This window comes from Bison bison, unplaced genomic scaffold (assembly GCF_000754665.1).
Source record: "Bison bison bison isolate TAMUID 2011002044 unplaced genomic scaffold, Bison_UMD1.0 scf7180017864366, whole genome shotgun sequence".
In the NCBI taxonomy this organism is placed as follows: Eukaryota; Metazoa; Chordata; class Mammalia; order Artiodactyla; family Bovidae; genus Bison; species Bison bison.
In genome coordinates, this window is record NW_011494938.1 from 1,315,643 (window position 1) to 1,335,454 (window position 19,812).

General features: G+C 39.7%; 1 protein-coding gene across 10 annotated transcripts in view; it reads left to right on the top strand.

The window, feature by feature from the left end:
• The window catches only part of SLC8A1 (solute carrier family 8 (sodium/calcium exchanger), member 1), a 451,994-nt gene that overhangs the window by 353,981 nt on the left and 78,201 nt on the right, over positions 1-19,812 (top strand). For 9 of the 10 annotated variants that reach the window (XM_010855550.1, XM_010855555.1, XM_010855548.1 and 6 more), the window contains 2 exons: positions 7,626-7,729; positions 10,883-10,900. In XM_010855550.1, the coding sequence (XP_010853852.1) occupies positions 7,626-7,729; positions 10,883-10,900 (122 nt within the window). Of the gene's footprint in view, positions 1-6,989; positions 7,097-7,625; positions 7,730-10,415; positions 10,437-10,882; positions 10,901-11,013; positions 11,029-14,784; positions 14,854-19,812 lie in introns of all 10 variants that reach the window. The other variant, XM_010855558.1, reaches the window with a different exon arrangement.

Genomic DNA, 19,812 nt, shown 5'->3' on the forward strand with positions numbered 1-19,812 from the left:
TCCTTTTAATTGCTGAATAATATTCCATTGTGTGGCTGTATCACATTTTGTTTATCCAGTCATCAGCTGACACACATTTAAGTTGTTTCCAACTTTTAGCTATTGTTAATAATTCTGCAAAGAACATTCATGTACAAGTCTCTGTGTGGACATAGGTTTTTCAGTCTCTTGAGTTCCACCTCAAAATAGAATTGCTGGATCATATAATAACTGTACTTTTAAACTTTTGAGGAACATCCAGACTTTTCCAAAGCTTCTATGCCCTTTTACATTCCCACCAGCAGTGTAAGAGAGTTCCAATTCTTGTTCATTCTCCATAACACTTAGTACTATCTGTCTTTTTGATTATAGCTATCTTCATGAGAGTGAAGTTGTGTCTCATTGTGGTTTTGATTTGTATCTTTCTAATGGGCTGCAGTCCATGGGGTCGTGAAGAGTTGGACATGACTGAGCGACTTCACTTTCACTTTTCACTTTCCTGCATTGGAGAAGGAAATGGCAACCCACTCCAGTGTTCTTGCCTGGAGAATCCCAGCTACGGGGGAGCCCAGTGGGGTGCCGTCTATGGGGTCACACAGAGTCGGACACGACTGAAGTGGCTTAGCAGCAGCAGCAGCAGCAGCAGCAGCAATGACAAATGATGTTAAGTATCTTCTCATGTGCTTACTGGCCATGGGTTTACCTTCTTTGGAGAACTGTTTGTTCAGATCCTTTGCCCATTTTAAGTTGATTCTTTTTGTTGTTTTGAGTAATAGGAGTTTACCCTGAAGCTGTGGCGGATTCATTTTGATATTTGGCAAAACTAATACAATTATGTAAAGTTTAAAAATAAAATAAAATTTAAAAAAAAAAAAAAAACATCAGAACGGAGATTCAGTTGCAGATTTGCCTTACCTGATGACACCACTCTGTGGTCAGAGAAATGACCAGATCTTTGCCCTACAGATGAGGTTGGTCCTGGGACTTCTTTCTTGAATCTGAGTATGGTGGCCTCCAAGTGAAAAGTTTTCAGTTCCATGGACATGGCCTTCCACTGACGTGGCTCAAGGCTGAGAGAGGCACTGACAAGGCACAGAAGGCATTGCTATCTTCTGTGTCAGTCGAAACCCTTCGTCTTTCTATTCTCCAAACAAACCTCTGTTGTATTAAAACCTAGCACCAGAGTTCTTATCTCTCTAGGAAGGAAGTCACTGTGAATGAGTATAAACTCTGCTGCCCAGATGTTCAAGGTCTTTTCTCATCTATAACTATTATGGTGGCTTGTGGAGACCAGTATTTCCTGAGAGGACACAACAACTTTACATTCTCTATATAATACAGAAAAGAACGCTGGTGAAGGACAAAGTTAAATGCTTTTCCCATGCTTCAACCTACATTTCTAATTAGATCTAAAATTTACTTTTGACCCTCCCTTCCTCACAATGCTACCTGTGTGTGCACACCAAGTCACTTCAGTTTGCATGACTGTGCGACCCTGTGGACTGTAGCCTGCCAGGCAAAAATACTAGAGTAGGTTGCTATGCCCTCCTCCCGGGGATTTTCCCAACCCAGGGAGTGAACCTTTTCTCTCACATTTCCTGTACTGACAGGTTCTTTACCATTAGCGCCGCTTGGGAAGCCCCACAATGCTACCTTTTCCTTATTAATATATTCTTTTAAGCATCAGGACACACGTGCCAATTCTTCATTAGTCAGCTCCCAGCCCCAGTTACATTATTAGAATCCCCTGAAAACTTTTTAAAACTGTATTCATGCTGAGACCCCTCAACTGGAGAGTCTTGTCATCTCACTGATCTGGAATGGGCCCAGCCTAAGCATTTAGAGTTTTCGGTTTGAATATGCAGACAGTTTCAAAACACAAGCCCAGCTATCACTAGCCTCTTCATTTATTATGAGACTTAAGAATGCTTTTTCCAGTCTAGATCAGCACTTCTCAAACTTTTACTTGCATTGGTGTCCTCTGGGGGTCTTGATAAAATGCAGATCTGATTTGGTGGGCCTGGGGCAGGCCCCAAGACTCTGCATTTCTAACAAGCCCCTTGGTGAAGCCAAGGCTGCTGGTTGGCTGCTCACATTCCTCAGAGCTGGAGCCCCTATGTGTCTGTGGCATTTTTCAGTTAATCCTGATAGGATCTTTATCACCTCAAGGATTTAACTTTTTAATACACCATCATCCAATATAATATGTACTGCTTTCCTTTTAAAAATAGAATTAAAAATCTGTTGCTGCTCATCTAGGCAGTCTTTGCTAACATAAAGATTGAACAATAAACCTCTGTATTAATTCAAGGTAATGATTTAGATCTTTTAAAGCGGTCATAAAAATACTGCACAGCTCAATGAGCAAGGGCCTTGTAGGTCATGTACCTGAAAGATACTTGTCTGTGGATCCAGTCACAGGAGCCTCACGTTGTGACCTTGGAAGTTACTTTACTTTTCAGTCATTGTTTCCTCTGTGAGTTGTTAAATGGTAGAAGTTACTTCCAGGCCTGCTAGAAAGATGGGTGAACTAAGAAATGCAAAATGCCCATCAGTTCGTTGACCTCTGATTTAAAGAGAGGTTAAATCTTTAAGAAAATCTTTTCTAAAGAGATATTGCAGTACCTATATATGTGAAATCCTCAGTAAAATCTTTTTGTTTTATGAGGATTTAGAAAGATTCTCTTCTTTTTCATCCTCCAACTCATCTTTTCTCGCTTCTCCCAACTTCAAGAGTAGTCTTAGAGAGAAGAAAGCACAGAAGGACAAATTGAAGCTGAAATTTGAAAAGAGGCTGATTCAAATTTGGCTTAATAATGAGATATTAGTATTTTGAGATTTGATTTTATGACTCTTGCTAATAGCACCATCTCTTTCTCTTCTTTCTCATAGTTTGCCTAAGTCATCACCTGATATAAGAACTCCTGACTAGGATGCTTGAAGGAATCTGGGTCCTTTGAAACCCATCAGATAAGAGAAAGACTGAGAAATAAAACATAGATGTGGCTTTAGTATAATCAAAGGAAAGGCAAAAATCAAAGGAATGACTTGTATTTTTCTACTAAATAATTTGATCTTTCTTAACCAAATGTTTTTTTTCTAGAAATGAAACCAAAATGTATCTCCATAAATATTTTGGCCCTCCTGAGAAATTATTTAATGTCTTAATGATATCATAAGATTTGTAACTGTGTTGCTAGTTTCCAGGAAACATAATTTTTATAGTATACTCTTCAACTTTAGAGTGATGTAAAAAAATCAAGTGAGAAATTCTCCCTACCTTCTTTCTTCATCATGATTAGGGTAGCTGAAAATTGCGTGACACAATTTTTCTGTTTGTTCCTTATCAGTGTAAAATTAGTGCAGGCGTTGTTGTTGGATGAAAGGCTGGATCTCCCCAACTATTCCAGTTTTGTTTTGGTTAACTTGCTGATTTAAAGAAATAATAAAACTAGTGTAATGATACATATATAAGTGAATCACTTTGGTGTACACTTGAAGCTAATATAACACTGTAGATTAACTATACTTCAAAAAAAGAAAGAAGAACAGTTATCTAACTGCTTCCCATTGATAAATAGAACCAAAATATAGCCAGCATGAATCTATGTTCTCAGAGAGAGAGAGTCTTGTTGCAGTGCAAAAGCCCTATGAATATGGGATTGGTGTGGCAAAGGGGGCAGAGTGAAGGACCTCTAAGATCATTCAGTCCTTGAGATTTAATTTTCACTGCAGAACTGTGAGGAGCAGAGAGAGATGTGCTTCTGCTGATTATCAAGCTAAAAGTGAAACTGGGGTTTTCACCAAACCAACCCCATCTTATTTACTTCGCCCATGATGAAAGAAGTGGCCATAGTCTTTCACGCTTTAGGTTCTGGAAAGTGAGCCAAAGACATGCCAAGGATATGATCCTTTAAAATTTACATAGGTTAGTTGCACCTCTCTACCTTTGTTAGGGGGCTTCCCATGTGGTGCTAGTGATAAAGAAGCTGCCTGCCAATGCAGGAGACACACGAGATTTAGGTTCAATCCCTGGGTCGGGAAGATTCCCTGGAGGAGGGCACAGCAACCCACTCCCGTATTCTTGCCTGGGGAATCCCATGAACAGAGGAGCCTGGGGAGCTGCAGTCCATAAGGTTGCACAGAGTCAGAAATGACTTAACACGCGTGTACCTTTGCTAGGGGGAGAAACAGTTCTGTTCGTACGCAAAAGATGAACATTACCCATCTCTTCTGGGTTTTGCCTCTCTTGGTTCAGAGGACTAATTCATATTGATTTCTTTATCTTGCCTCTTTAAATTGACTGAATTTTCCTTTAATAATCAAGTTTCCTATTAATAGCTATACTGAGCAAGAGGAGTAAAATCAATATGTGATTTAATGGCTCCTCCTGTCAGGGGCACTATTGATTGTGTTACTAATGATTTTGAAATGATACACCATTATGCAAATCCCATCTATTTTAGGTGCCTTTGCCAGGCACCTGCAGAATTACTGTTGTCTTTTCCTTCATAGTTGATCTTCCCGTGTCACAGTTATCAAGTACTGAAATGTTTTCTAAGGATTATAATCCCAGTGACTAGAGATACTCTATTGATAAATTTTAAGTGTTTGTTATATAAATGAGTGGGGTGAGACCTTATGTTTTTCACATTGATCAGCTACTCAGAATGTAGAAAATAAATCTATCACAGCAATAGCAGATGATTCACCAAGGATCAGAAACACTGTTACTTGGGTTTTTCTGTTTATTTATGAATAAGTGGTCATGTTGCCCTTTGGGAATGAAACTGGGAGCCCCTCCTAAACAAATGCTTGCCCTAATAGAAAGACCACTCCAAGCATCTCCACTATGCTTTATTTCTATAATAATGCATGAGATTTGGGATGGGTTGGGAGTACAGGATGGAAAAACACAAGTCAAATGTTTCTATGTAATATAAGCAAGAGCATTGCAACATTCACTCTACCATGAAGTGTCTTGATTAGAGGCCTTTAGGTCCAAAAGACAGTAGCAGGACCCTTCTAATGCCCACCAGTGTTTTCCCACACACGATCATATGATGCTGATGGCTTTAGCAGCGATGTACAAGTATAGTTTATGATTACAAGGCAATAAGATGGAAATTAATACCTAAAATGCATAATTTGGATGACAAATAAGGTAGATGTTTGGCAGTTTTTTGAAGAATAAATTTGATCTCACTTACCAAATTCATTCTAAAATGAATGAATCCATTCCTATATCTTCTTGTGCTTTCTCTAATATTTTGTATTTTTTTGGATGCTGAGGAATGATCAGATACTCTGGTATAGTCAGAGCAGGTTGGTTATAGATATAAAGTAAATTGGTGAATTCCAGAACACAGTTTTGGAAGTTAGGAATTGTTCATTATATATATACACACACATATATGTGTGTGTGTGTGTATATATATATGTGTGGCTGGACTTTTGTCAGACTGTTGGTAGTTTTACAAATATCTAACTGCTCTTTAAAAATGATCCTGCTTTAGTCATTGACAGCTGCTCACCTAGCCTTACTATTTCAGTCTTTGAAGACAAAGCTGAGACAGAAAGGCACTATCGTGTGTTCCAATTCCTTAGCAGTGAGCCGTTGGGATGTGAGTGTTATGGGGGCTGTTCTTTAGGTGAGGCACAGGGAGGAGGTTATGAGGCTCTTTAGAACCAGAAGCAGTCATTTGTTCTCACTTAGCATTAGAGGCTGGGAAATTCAGAGAATTAAAAGCAACTTCTACCTTTATTCTCCTTCATGTGAGAAGAGAAGGCTGGTGCTCTTTGGCATGTGTAGGTCTAAATGAAACTTGAGAGCTTTGATCAATAATCAAAAAAAGAAAAAAAAAGAGAGACCTTTATAGAAAACCTGGAAAATTCCACCAAAACTAAATAATGTGCATGACATTAAAACTGTATGTGTTTGAAAACTCATCTTTTTTAAACCTTTAGTCAGAAATATTCTTGGCCGATGTTACTGAACAAAAGATATTTTCAAGAACAAACATGTATTTTGGGGCTCTGAGTAAGTTGTAATACATGAAGTGATTAAAGCCTTATTAATTAGAAGTTAACACTAGATTTCTTTTCAGTCATCAAGGCTTAGGGGAGGTTTAGATTTGCATAATATTTGCATTTGTCATACCTGCCTGTCAATCACAACCATAAGACAACAAGGCAAAAAGTGCTAAAGGATCGATTACAGGAAGAATTCTTAATGAAATGTCTCGATGTATCCATGGAGTTTGCAAGGAGGATAAAGAGTGTATTTTGTCTAAGTTGAAACTCAACTTTGGGAGGGAAGAAAATAGAACATCATTCCTCACCCCCACTTTAAGAGGCCTTCATCTTCAAAGAGACAAAACATAACTTCCCCTTGTGATCTAGGTGGAAAATCTGACTCACTTGAAAATGAGTTTGACTCTAGGATATTGGGTGGGGTAAGATATTTTATTTTGTGATCCTTTTAGATATATATATTATTTTAATAAAATTTTATGATAAAAATGTCATGTTTGGAAATAAAGCAAAATGAAAGCCTCACAAAATGATCCTCACAAAAATGATCCTCATGCCTGTTATGAACAGAGGTAGCCTCTGTTCATATTTTGATGTGGTTTACTGATTTGTATCACAGGAGTGAATTCCAGAGCATAGCTCAGACAGTCCTATGGTTAAGGTATTTACTTATAAATATATTTCTCTTTTCTTACTATTGTGATCTGTGTTTTTCTCCTTCCCATAATGACGATAAACCTAGCTGTATGAGAGCTGTGTTTTGACTAAATAATTCTGTGGCCCTGGGCAGGGGTGCTGTGCATTTCTCAGACCCATCCCACATCCTTTCTGGAAGGACAGTCTCACAGTCCAGAAGTTTCTCAGTTGGCGTTTGTCTGGAAGTGCTGCTCGTTAACCTTGCTTTCCTCTTCCCTATGTTCCTTCTCTTCTCTTTCCTCTTCCCCTTGTTCGTCAATTTCTATTCTTCTCTGTTTCAGCAAAACAATATCAGTCAAGGTAATTGATGATGAGGAGTATGAGAAAAACAAGACCTTCTTCCTTGAGATTGGAGAGCCCCGCCTGGTGGAGATGAGTGAGAAGAAAGGTGGGGGAGCTGCTCCAGGGCTGAGCCCAACAGCTTCTGCTGGCCTGTGCCACCCCTGGATGCCTGCACTCTTCAGAACGTGACTTACGATGCACACATCCCTCCGCCTATGTAACAGGGCATGGATCTCCCTGGGGCCACAGTAGGCCTGGCCTGAAGCCCCATCAACCAGTTTGGGCCACTCTGCGCATTGCATTCTGAGCATCAGCAGTGCAGTCAAGCTTCCATTGCTGGCAATGTTGGTTTTGATGCTAGCTGCACCCCCATAAAGCCAACGGTCTGATTTCTTAATTTGGGGTAACTCCTGACTGCTAAATTGAAGGAGAAGAATTTGCATCAGTGATGGATTGGCAGAGAAGATTAGCGGGGGCCAGCTGAGAGTCCCTGGATGCCCTTTTACATACTCCTGGAGGTGCATGTGTGGCCCGTTCTCCTTCCATAACATCACAGTAACATGCTGCTTGGTGAACACCTAGCATGAGCGTGTGACTCCAACCATTTGTTTTGCCTTTGTCTTGTGTTCCCACAGGAAGATCATTACCATTAGAATATTTGACCGTGAGGAATATGAGAAAGAGTGCAGTTTCTCCCTTGTGCTTGAGGAACCAAAATGGATAAGAAGAGGCATGAAAGGTGTGAGAGTATTCAAAGACATACCAGCGAGAAATTGTACTCTTCTCTCCGTGTCTCCTACTCTCACACTTAACTCTCTCCTCTTCCTCGGCTTCCAAGTACTATACTTCCTCTCCTTTGAAGCTTTGGCAATTTCATTCCCCTTCCCTCTTCCACCATGCACCAAGAAATGCCCCCTTTCTTCAGGATATGCCAGTTTACCTTAATTGATTCAAGATTTCAGAAATAATGGAAGAGAGTTCTGTAATTCAGAAAGGATGACATAAAAGAATAATTTCTGGGTTTAGTTTTTCACTACTCAGGAATCATTCAACAATTTGGTTCCAGCTATTAAGCATCCCCTAATACGTTAGCGATGGACACTACTGTGTACATGTTAGTCATGGCAGTTGTGTCTCATGGTAAATAATAGGAAACTTCAGAATTCAATCATTAGTCTTCCTTAGAGAAGCCAGTTTTCAAAAACAAAAAACAGTAAGAACAAAGATCTTTAAAGAGTAGTATTCATTTTTGGTAGTATTATTCATATCATCAGATATGAAATTTAAAAGGTATAAAACCTATAGGCATATGAATTTTCTTTAGTAGAAAGGACATGATGATAGTTCATTAAGAACTTAACCCTTAATTAAGGCTGATTCTACCTTATGCTTCAAACTCTTTCAATTCTTATTGAACTGACACATTTCTAACAAATTTTTTCTAAAAATAAAAAACAGCATGAAATTAAAAAAATTTTTAATTTTGTTTAAAAACAAAATTTTAGAGCTGAATTTTATATCAGCTTTAAAAATAGTTTTTTTTTTTAATTTTGAATTATTCTAAAGGCTTCCCATAATTACCCTCTAATAGTGGCCATTTTGGAGAAGGCAATGGCACCCCACTCCAGTACTCTTGCCTGGAAAATCCCATGGATGGAGGAGCCTGGTCGGCTGCAGTCCATGGGGGTCGCTAAGAGTTGGACACGACTGAGCGACTTCACTTTCACTTTTCACTTTCATGCATTGGAGAAGGAAATGGCAACCCACTCCAGTTTTCTTGCCTGGAGAATCCCAGGGACGGGGGAGCCTGGTAGGCTACCGTCTATGGGGTCACACAAAGTCGGACACGACCGAAGTGACTTAGCATAGTGGCCATTTTTAAAGGAATGGTAAATTTAATGGTATCTATAAAATGAACGTAGTACATATTGATTGCATTCAAACAATTGATGAGAACAGTTTAAATGGTTAAATGACCACTTTGCAAGAAATATATACTTTTACATGTAAAGGAAAAATCAAATACAAAAGACTAATTCCTATATAGACCCAACATTTGGGGGAATTTAACTAATCTTGCTTTTATTAGATAGAACACACTGGCCTCTGAGTCCATCAGAAAAATGAAGTTGTCCTGACTTAATCAGGACAAGTTCAAAAAGGTAACAGGAGCCTTTGGAATGATGGAGGAGGAGCACTTTAATGCAGCTTATTTAATATGCTCCATAGACAGCAGGTGAAAGAAAAAGACACTTTAGAAAATTGTGCTGATTTCTTCCAAAGATGGGATCAAAAATGCCTCATTAACATACAGGAAAAAGCACTTACTTCTAATTGTATTCCTCCAAAGGATTGCCTTTTATGTCAAGGAAGAGCATCTTGGATACACAGCTCTTTCGATTGTCATTTTAGTAAAATATGCCTTCATATAAAAGCAAATTAAAATTCCTTGATCTGCTTTCAACACCCACCAAGTAGATCTGTGTGGTCATAAATAAAATGACTGACTTGTTTTTGAAAGTATCCTCTGATGCCACTACCATTAGAAAACTGGTCCTGAAGAAGTAATTGTAACATTCTCATCTGTAACTGTGGAAGTCATTTATTTGATACATTTAGGCAAGTAGATTTTACCAAAATAAAGTGCTACAGTTACAGTCTGAGTTTAAAGCACATAGCCTGAAAGACAAAGTATGTATGTCCTCTCCCCCGATCACAAGCCTTCCCTCGCTGACTTGTCAGTTTCTGTGAAATTATGTGTCCGCAAGAAACGATGTGGCTGTCCAATTAGAATGTGCAGAGGTCATAGGTAACGACACACAAATAAGCACTAATTCCTGGGACTCAAGTTTTGAGGATTTAAAAAAACTTAAGCATTCCTTGATGATCGAATATCATGCATATAGAACTTCCAGAGAGAGAACTTCACCTTGGGGCAAAGTCTCCTTATCAGGAGAGATGGCCAAAATGAAATATCCTAAGATGTTTCCTCTGTTTTCATTGAAAGGTACATGAAAGGTACAATCCCTGAGATCCTGGATGATTTCAGACTTCTGTCTGTTGAATTCACTAACTCCCAGGCAATTATTTCATGAGGAAGACTCATAAAATATTTCTGCTCTATTTGGCAAACTAGATATATACACTGTGTGTAAACATATAATGGGCATGTTTTCTTAAATGTCAAGAAATGATATATAAAGTAAATTGTTTATATATACAATCAGGCACACCAATTTGCAGAAATTAGGGATTTTTTTGGGAAATACTCCCAATGCCACATTTACTTGGCATGCACCATTTAGTAGCAGCTCCCTACCACTATAATCAGATCTGCCTGGATTTCTTTCTGCTGATATTCCTCTTACTTTCATTATTCATCTGGTCTCTTATTCTGTGTTTGTCTTTGTCTGTTTCCTTCACAGCCCTGTTATTGAATGAGCTTGGTAAGCATTTCATTTCTTGCATTTCCTTTCCATTTTTCTAGGTTATTTTCCTTTTCTATCAGGTGCCACAGTAGCTTTCTGACTTATCCTTTATTTCTATTGATTTATTAACAAGATTGTTGTTTAGAGCGATTGGTCTCATAATTTTGTGGAAGTCAGATAGTTTGCATTCCACTTTTAGTTTAGTATTACCTTTTTAAAAAAATCAGTGATTTTTATAGGCATGCACAAGAATTAAATTTGTGCACTGAACATCATAACCTTAAAAGAATGATTAATGGTTAAGTCTTGAATTGATATTTCCATACCTTTCTTAATTATAAATACAATTTGGCAAGTTTTTGTACCTTGGATGGGTTGTCAGGTGGTCTGATGTCACAGGTATTTGTTATTGAGAGTATAAATGAAATAAATGGTAACACTTATTTATTTTCTTTCTTTTTTAGGTGGCTTCACAATAACAGGTATGAATTTTTTAAGTCTAATGAACCAAATTTTATTTTTTACTATCTGTTCTCACCATGGGTTGTTTACATTTAAAAAAATTATTTCCCATTTTTATTTCCTTTTAATGAAGGGAAATACCTGTATGGTAAGACAATTTTTTAAAATGTTCTTCATTTTCTCCCAGTTACCCTTAAATATCAAATAAGAACCGCATCTTACTTACCCAGAATTAACCTTTAGCTGTGGTACACGGTGTGCTCTTGCTGATTTTACACATTTTATGTTTTACACATTAACAAGGTGTGTGTTGTGTTTATTTATGAGCAAATTTGTATGGAGAACCTGTAATTGGTCGTGTTTTGACACTGATCAATTTACAGATATGCACATAGTGCTGATAATGTGAGGGAGCTCTGCTAGATGCTCCAGAGAGTACTAGAATACATACAATGATTGCTGGTCTCAAGGAAGCATAGGAGTTGACATCCAAGTCAGCTCCCTAGCCCAAGCTCAGGATTCTAATCATAGATAATGTCCTATTGGGAGAAGACAAAGCATGATGTCGCTCTGCCCACCACACCCATCTGAGAAGTTTTAGCATTCTTAACATGGTAATGAGTAATATGTCTGCCACTTGAAGTGGATGACAAAGTGTTCTGTAAAAACTCAATACTCTAGTTAAAAAATTTTTAACTCTTAAATTCAGAATGGTACCCAGCCACTGTTGACTGCATTTTTAAGCACAACTTTAGAGCTATTTCCTTGTGTATAGAAGGGAGATATTTCCTTGCAGCATCCTCTCTTTTGACCTTAAATGTTTTTGCACACTTTCAACATCATCCATGTAGATTTAGAGAGGAAAGTAAATATCCTTCTAGTTTGTCTGAAGCTGCAGGTTGAAGATGTCTCTAAAGGCTGTCCTAATGGTTGTGGCATTTTCCAATACAATTATGTAGATATCAATAGTCTAATTATTTTTTTCTGAAACAAGATGGTTAAACAAAAACATTTAGAAAAGAAACATTTTCAAAAATTCTATTTGAAAATGTTATGGTGGGGGTTGGGGTTAACTTAAACCACCATCAGTGTAAACTCATGATCAAGAAGTTTCAACATGATTCTGTCAAAGTGGAACTTTCTGAATGCATCCAATTTCCCGTGGGCTATTGCTCTCCATTGCTTTCTCTCCAGACACAATGTTTAATGACAAAATAATTCATAGGCTCTTGGAGACATAGAATTTGAAAAGGATAAAAATGCTCAACAGGGCAAGTTCTCATAGAGAATTTCTTAAACCTGATTCACCTGACTTTCTCCTAGGTCAAGTCTTCCCAGTTCTGCACTGCCAATGATGCTAGTTTTGAATCTGAAGGCAGGAATGTACATTTACTTTTAAAACTTTAATCTTTTCTTTTTCATCTTATCATTTACTGAAGTCTTTTTGGAAATGTTCTGATTCAATTACCCAATAAGTAATTGATTCTTGTGTGCTTTGAGGAAGGTAGGAATAGTATAGTATCTACTGCTTGGCCCTGTGCAACCTGCTGCTGAGACCTTAACAAAGTCTTTAGGGTAGATAGAATCTCTTGTTAAAATGTACCGATGTGTTTGGATATCTTCCTGTTTTATCATTGACTATGTCAGGATTTTGCTTTTAGGGGCTTCCTTCTGTATCACTTGAAGCATCTTCCTTTTTAGTAACTAATTAATGGTATCTAATTTTCTTTTCTCAGAAATTGTTCATATCAAGTTCTAGAATACCCGACTACTAATATCTAACATTTTCTGTCATGGATACATTATGCCTCCAAGAGGACAGAATCATGTCTTCCAAAGGTTTTCTACTATTTCACATACTTCATTAAGCTTTTTCTTATGGTTCAGATTTTAATCTCCAATAGCAGTTTTTCTGGTGTGACCACCTCTTCCCCAAACTTGCAACGATGCAGTTAAAATGAGAGAATTTGCAGAACCCTCTTAGGATCTCTACATTGGTTTGTTCCTCTCGCTTTACATGACCCTTCTTCTCTTGAACCAAGAATATCTGGGATCCACTCTCTATAGATACCTCTGGGGGAAGTTCTAAAATGTAGGTCTACACAGTGAAAAGCAGCTGTAAGCCCTGAAGAGCTTTCCTTTGAAGTCAGTTTGAAGCTTTGAAGTCAAGGCTTTGAGACACAGGAGCAGTAGAGGAGAATTAATCTAGCTCTTGGACTTTGCCAGCAGGTTTACGCCGTCTTTGCAGCTGAGTGTGAAAATCTAAATTTAAATCAGGATATATGGAAATTGAAAAAGTCATTTGGTCCACAACCCAGTGTCTCTATTTCAGAAATGGCATTTGTAGTGGGCATTAAATTCTGGGGATGCTTTTGGAATTTGCAGATCTTCCCCTGTTACTGCTCATCTTTGCCTCATTGGAAGGCCCTTGTTGGTGTCTATGATGTAATTCCCCCTTGACCCTCCAGGCCCATAACATTATAACCCTTTTTACGTTATAGCTCATTAGAATCTGGAAAGCATCTCTTATTCATTATATCATTTGATCTTCAACCTTACAGGATAAGATTTTTTCTCTTACAGGAGAAGAAATGAAGGTTCAAAGAGATTAATCAATCTGCTCCAACCACTCATCCAGGGCTCAGAGCTTGGCCTTTATGTCCAAGGCCATGTGATGACTATTTCCAGCACTTTTAATTCCTTCCTCCCAACTCATACGTTCCTACTTGCATCTTAATCCCATTTCAATCCAGAACCTCCACAGTATCTCTTAAATCCACCAGTATGAATTCCAAACAAATAAAAAAATAGGAAGACGCCAAAGCAGGAAAATTAGAGTACATTAATTTGGATATTTTTAATAAAGTTAAGTATTCTGGCTCAGTTTGCAAAGAGAGAGGCATGTTTGATTCCCAAAACAGGCAGCTAAAATTTCACTAATTAATTAAAAGTGCATAATAGTCAATATACCTCTTTAAAACTTACTCTTCCAATCATATTATGCTTATCATATGATAGTTTTCATAAGGCACATGGCTTTCTAAGGAAGCCAAACTATGAAAATTCCAACAGTTAAACACACTTTAGACCCTCCAGTACTTGGGTTAGAAGAACAAATTCCCTTCAAGTTTGACTTCTCTTAATAGTTGAGAAAACTGAATCTGAAAGAAACACCTTGTCCAAATACAGACAGCAAGCATACAGCAGAGTTTGCACAGAGGGTGAATCATGATTCCCAGGTCAGTTATGGGAACTCTTGGTAGAAATCAACAGCAGGTAGATCTGTCAGTCAGATGAACCAGGGGTTTCATGAAAACCCTCAACTAGGTAATCCAGCCAGTCATGGTGACAATGGAGCACCATTGCAAAACCTGCCAGTGTATACAACCTTTTCCCCTTCAGACTGCCCAAGAAATAAATAAGCATTATTTTTTATATTATGTTACTTGATCCTCAAACAAACCTGTGATATGGACAGAGCAGGTACTACTATCCCCGTGTTACATATGGGAAAGCTGGGGAAACGGCCTGCTCGAGACCATGTTGTTGGCACCAGTAGGCTCTAAAAGGAGCACCAAGTGCTTTCTGTAGTTTGGTGATGCCTCTGGAAGCAGGAACGTGAAGGATATGGTTAGTGCGTCTCGGACGCCTGCAGGAATGTGGCTGCATTCCTGTCTGTGGCACGTGTGCTTCACAGGAACAATCTGGCTTGGCTCCTAGAACCCTTGCCTCATTGACCTGCTCTCTTCTGTGACCTATAGAACGGTGACCTCTGACCACTCAATCCCCAGACTAACATTGTGTGTGCTGTATGCCTTTGGGTGTGATGCTTACTAATTCCACAGAGCGCTGCTGGCAAACCAGTACCATCCATTCTGCTGACTTTTGCCTGTCCTTTTGCTAGGCCAGCCTGTCTTCAGGAAAGTTCATGCTAGAGAACATCCACTCCCCTCTACTATAATCACCATTGCAGGTACTCGTTTCCTCACGGGCCTTGAAAACCAGTTAACCGCCTTCAAGTGTTCTTTGGGTCTTTAGATATTCAGTTCATTTCAGTTCATTTCTGTTGCTCAGTCGTGTCCAAGTCTTTGTGACCCCATGAATCGCAGCACGCCAGGCCTCCCTGTCCATCACCAACTCCCAGAGTTCATTCAAACCCACTTCCATCGAGCCAGTGATGCCATCCAGCCAGCTCATCCTCTATCTCCTCCTGCCCCCAATCCCTCCCAGCATCAGGGTCTTTTCCAATGAGCAACTCTTCGTATGAGGTGGCCAAAGTACTGGAGTTTCAGCTTCAGCATCAGTCCAAGTGACGCAATTCAGCCCCTGTTCCCACGGAAACATTGCTATACAATGCCATGGCTTCTCTGCAGTGGGAGGGGTGTCCTGGGTCAGCCACAAGATACCACCACAACAGCCCAGGGTGGGACGCATGGTGGAAGGGACAGCGTGGACCTATAAAGGGGACTCTCTGCAGAGGCCTCCCAAGTTTCAGTATATTCCAGATTTCTTGCAAATCTCGCTTCTCAGGCATGGGTCTTTTATTCCAAGTATTACGAAGAATGTTTAAAAGCAAGCTGACTCTCTTCTCAGAGTCTGCCTTTCCTGCCTCCAGGCAACGAGATGTTAGCCAAACACAAACAGACGGCAGTGCATCTGTGGGGCTTCTCCAGAGTGGGACGTTGACAGGGTGACTAAACGATGACAGAACTGGCCCATGTCGACAGGAGGATTAGAGCCCAGTTTGAGCTCCTTCTCCCTTGTCACTGAGTCTCTGGATGAGGACACGGATACCCACTCTTCAGTTGTCAGCATCACCCATCACTGGCCACGGCAACAGAAGCACGCCTCAGTAGGACTTCCCTTGTTTCTCGCATCCCACACACCCACTTAATCATCATGCAGCCCTGACTGCAGAGTTGTTCCAGAATATTCCTCATGGAAATAAAGTATGGGCCTCTTTAGGTTCTAATCAGAGAGGCCAGCAGGTTGCTGCAAACTGCCAGGAGATATCTGCTCTCAGATTTCTCCCCTACAGATGATTTTATCCCAGGATTATTTTCTGTCTTGTCAATACTGATTTGAACCATGGCTCTTCATTATGCATTTGATCTTTAAGTTGTGTTGTTTTTTTAAGATCATGATGTTACATAATTTATTATCAACTTCTCAGTAAAGTGAGTTTAAAAATAGGTACAGGTATATGTATTATGGGGCTTCCCAGCTGGCGCTAGTGGTAAAAATCTGCCTACTAATGCAGGAGACATAAGACACATGGGTTCGATCCCTGGGTTGGGAAGATCTCCTGGAGGAGGGCATGGCAACCAAGTATTCTTGCCTGGAGAATCCCCATGGATAGAGGGGCCTGGTGGGCTGTAGTCCATAGGGTCACACAGAGTCGGACACAACTGAAGCGTCTTAGACACAAGCATGCAAGCTTATGTAGATATACAGATAGAGAGAGGGAGAGAATTAAATAGAGAATTTCTTCTATCTGAGAAACCAAACAAAAAGCACAGCATGTGCATAAAGAAGGAAATGAAACTGACTTGACCATATTAAAATGAACTGCATTTGATCCAACACTCAAAGTGAAAAGAAACATAATAGTTGATCAAAAAATGTGCTGTTAAACTATTTCCCTATTCAATAAAAGCTTTCTAAAGAGAGGACACTTAAAAAAATTGCTTAGCTCTCCTCTTTGCCAGTTTCAAAAATCTGGATAATGAATGCTAACTTATCTGTATCACTAGAGTAGTGGGGCTAACTCAGTCATGTCTGACTCTTTGCAACCCCATGGACCGTGGCCGGCCAGGCTCCTCTGTCCATGGGATTTTCCAGTCAAGAATACTAGAGTGGATTGCCATTCTCTTCTCCAGGGGATCTTCCCAATCCAGGAATTGAACCAAGGTCTCCTGCATTGCAGGTGGATTCTTTCCCATCTGAGCTACCAGGGAAGCCCATCTGTATCATTATAGAGCAATAAAAGGATTTATCCAGCTACTATGTTACATATAAATATCTCCTAAATGTTCATGACATTTATTAAGTGAAAATAGCCTTGACTATATTGTGCCACTAAACCTTTGTGCTTTGACTTCTCTCTGCCTGGAATACCACTCCCTCCTCTATTATAATACCTCCTAGCCAGCCTTCCCATCACCTTTACCTGGTGAGCTTCTATACATGCTTCCAGGCAAATTTCAAGTATCTCCTCTCTCTTGAAGCTTTCCCTGATTCCCTGGGGCAGAGGGAAGCTGCTCTCTCACCCTGAATCTGCAGTCCTTAGCTTGTTGTAGTAGAAGTTGCCCGGTCTATATGCCTCACTTCCCACTGGACCATGAGTTCCTAGAAAAGGGAATGGGGTTGGAAGGCCTCAGTGTGCTGACATATGGTAAGAGTGTGATGACATGTGTGAAATGATTGAATAGTCCTTCTATGCGTAGAGCAAATAGACTTTTCTAACAGTGAGTTGGACAGTCACATGACAAATACTTAGTAGGCACCTACAATTTTATAGTACTATATCATAATAGGCTTGGGGGGGTGTGAGGGCAATTCAGAGAGCAATGAGACATATTGTTCTGTCTTGTTAAGTTTTTATGCAGGATATTTGATGTAAATGTGGTTTTTGGAGAAGGAAATGGCAACCCACCCCAGTATTCTTGCCTGGAAAATCCCATGGACAGAGGATCCTGGCAGGCTACAGTCCATGTGGTCACAAAAGAGTCAAAGACTACTTACTGACCAAACAGCAACAACAAAAGGTAGTTTAAATACAAAATGTAGTATATTAGAAGTGTCCATGTTTAATATATACACACACCAAATACTAAGAACTGACTTATAGTGGTCATTCCTAAGCAAGTCAGTTGAAGGATATTGCATGCAATAAGAGGTAAAGTTTTGAAAAATAAATAGGATTCAGCTAGGTGAAAATGGGGAAGGTTTTCTAGATGGGTAGACAGCAGGATAAAGTGTGGCATTAAATTCAAGTCTGGAAAAAGAGTGTAGAAGGAAGCAATAGGAACAAGGTGCCCTGCTTTTCTTTAGTCTGAAATCTGTTCGGATATTCCTAAATTTTGGTCATTCTCATACCTCTTCTCCATTATTTCGTTTGGCTTCATACCAACTATACAGTTATGTACTTCATGCAATGTTTTGGCTCATGTTTTTACTTCACTAAATTTGTTTAAAAACAAAACAACAAAACCAAGTCACTAACACTAATGGAAAGCTAGTATTTGTCATAAATACAAAATAAGGTTAAAATTTTTAGGATGAAAATAGTTAACTTCTAGCTCTATGCAGTCCAGTGCTCTATGCCTGAGAAATGTTTTCTCTTTCCTAAAGGATAGAAACCCTAATGTCAGGAACTAGTTACAGATGTAACAGCCCCCAAATAAGCATGTCTTCATCATCAGAAGGACTCAAGGATGATTAAAAAGGGAATAACCTTTTTGCTCACTACATGATTTGATTTCGTTTACTACCATGTCCATATAGTTAGTGTCATGTTTCAGATCATTTCATTTTGTGAAATGCAGTTTAAAGTAATACCACTGTATTGTATCACCTTTCTTTTGTAATTTCTCTATATTTTTCTACCTAAATCAACTTGAATCCCATTAAAAACAACTTCCCATTTGTAAATAAACTATGAAAAGCGAACATAGTAAATATTCTTCCCCTAATGTCTTGTAATTCAAATTAAAATCCAAGTGGCACTTTCACTTTCCTATAAAGTGCTAGCAGTACCTCTAGCCCGTCTGCTCCGTAACAACTGGCCTAGGAACTAGTTTTCTGCATCATTTGCTGGCGCATCAGATGGACCCACCATGGCAGGGTCCCTCAGCAGAGGGAAGCCATGTGACTTTGGAGGGGAAAGGAGTTGTGAACTCCTGCAATAGCTGATGCCTAAATGCAAAAGGCAAGGAGTCTGGCTACAAGTCCTTCCCACCCTGATCGCTCCCTAGTCCACAGATTCCTATTGCAGGCAGTTTGCCTAGAAGGTTCTAGAAATGAGGGCATCAGGGCTGCAGTCTCTCTGTACCACCAATACTAGATCCTTTTCAGTGAGGTCTATTCCGCTCAACTGTGAGGGGAAGTGGCCTGTCTTGTTCCACATCCTGAGCCTGAAGGACAGGGGGCTGAGTGATTATAGGAAGAGTGGTTGTCCTTCACATGTGCATGGCCTTTTCAGTCTGGGATTTATCCTAATGACCTTCACACAGAGAGGAACCAACTGTGAGCTTCCCCTCATTAATGGACTCTCAAGTCCATTAACATTTTCTTAGTACCCACGAGTTTCTCCTGGAGTGTAAATTACTTGGTAGTTCTGGAAATAATCATGCCCCCATGGTGAGTAGTAGTAACTCCCTGAAGGCCTCACACTCCCTCTTCCTTGTTTCCTTTTAGATTAATGTGATCAAGGCCCTCCCAACCCATCAGCTTTGCACCACAGAGAGACAGACCTGGAGTACAGGATCTTACTAAAATGCGGAATGCATGGATGCTTAGCTTCTTAACTTGTAGTAGCAAATAAGAGGCTAAGATAAGAATATCCCATCTATCATCTCTTTGCCCCGGGGGCATTTTCTGTTGCCTCTTGAAAGTAGAGAGGAGGAGACCGGATTCTTTCACCTGGCAGCTTTAATTGTGTTTCCTCTTCGTCATGTGCTAAAAGGATGCGTACGAATGGCCAGGTGAACTGGCACCCTAGGGAACACCTGGGTGATTCCCTCATCATAGATGCCATATGGCAGAGTTTTCCCAGGGATATGATCCTGTCAGTTGCTTTTCCTGATCTGCTCTTTGGCTGGTGGTTAGTTTGTGGGGTGTTATGATCACTTGCTGTCACAGTGATCACGGCCCCACATGACAGGCATCTGTCCAGTTCTCCCCTCCTTGCGACATCACCCCAGGGACTTCC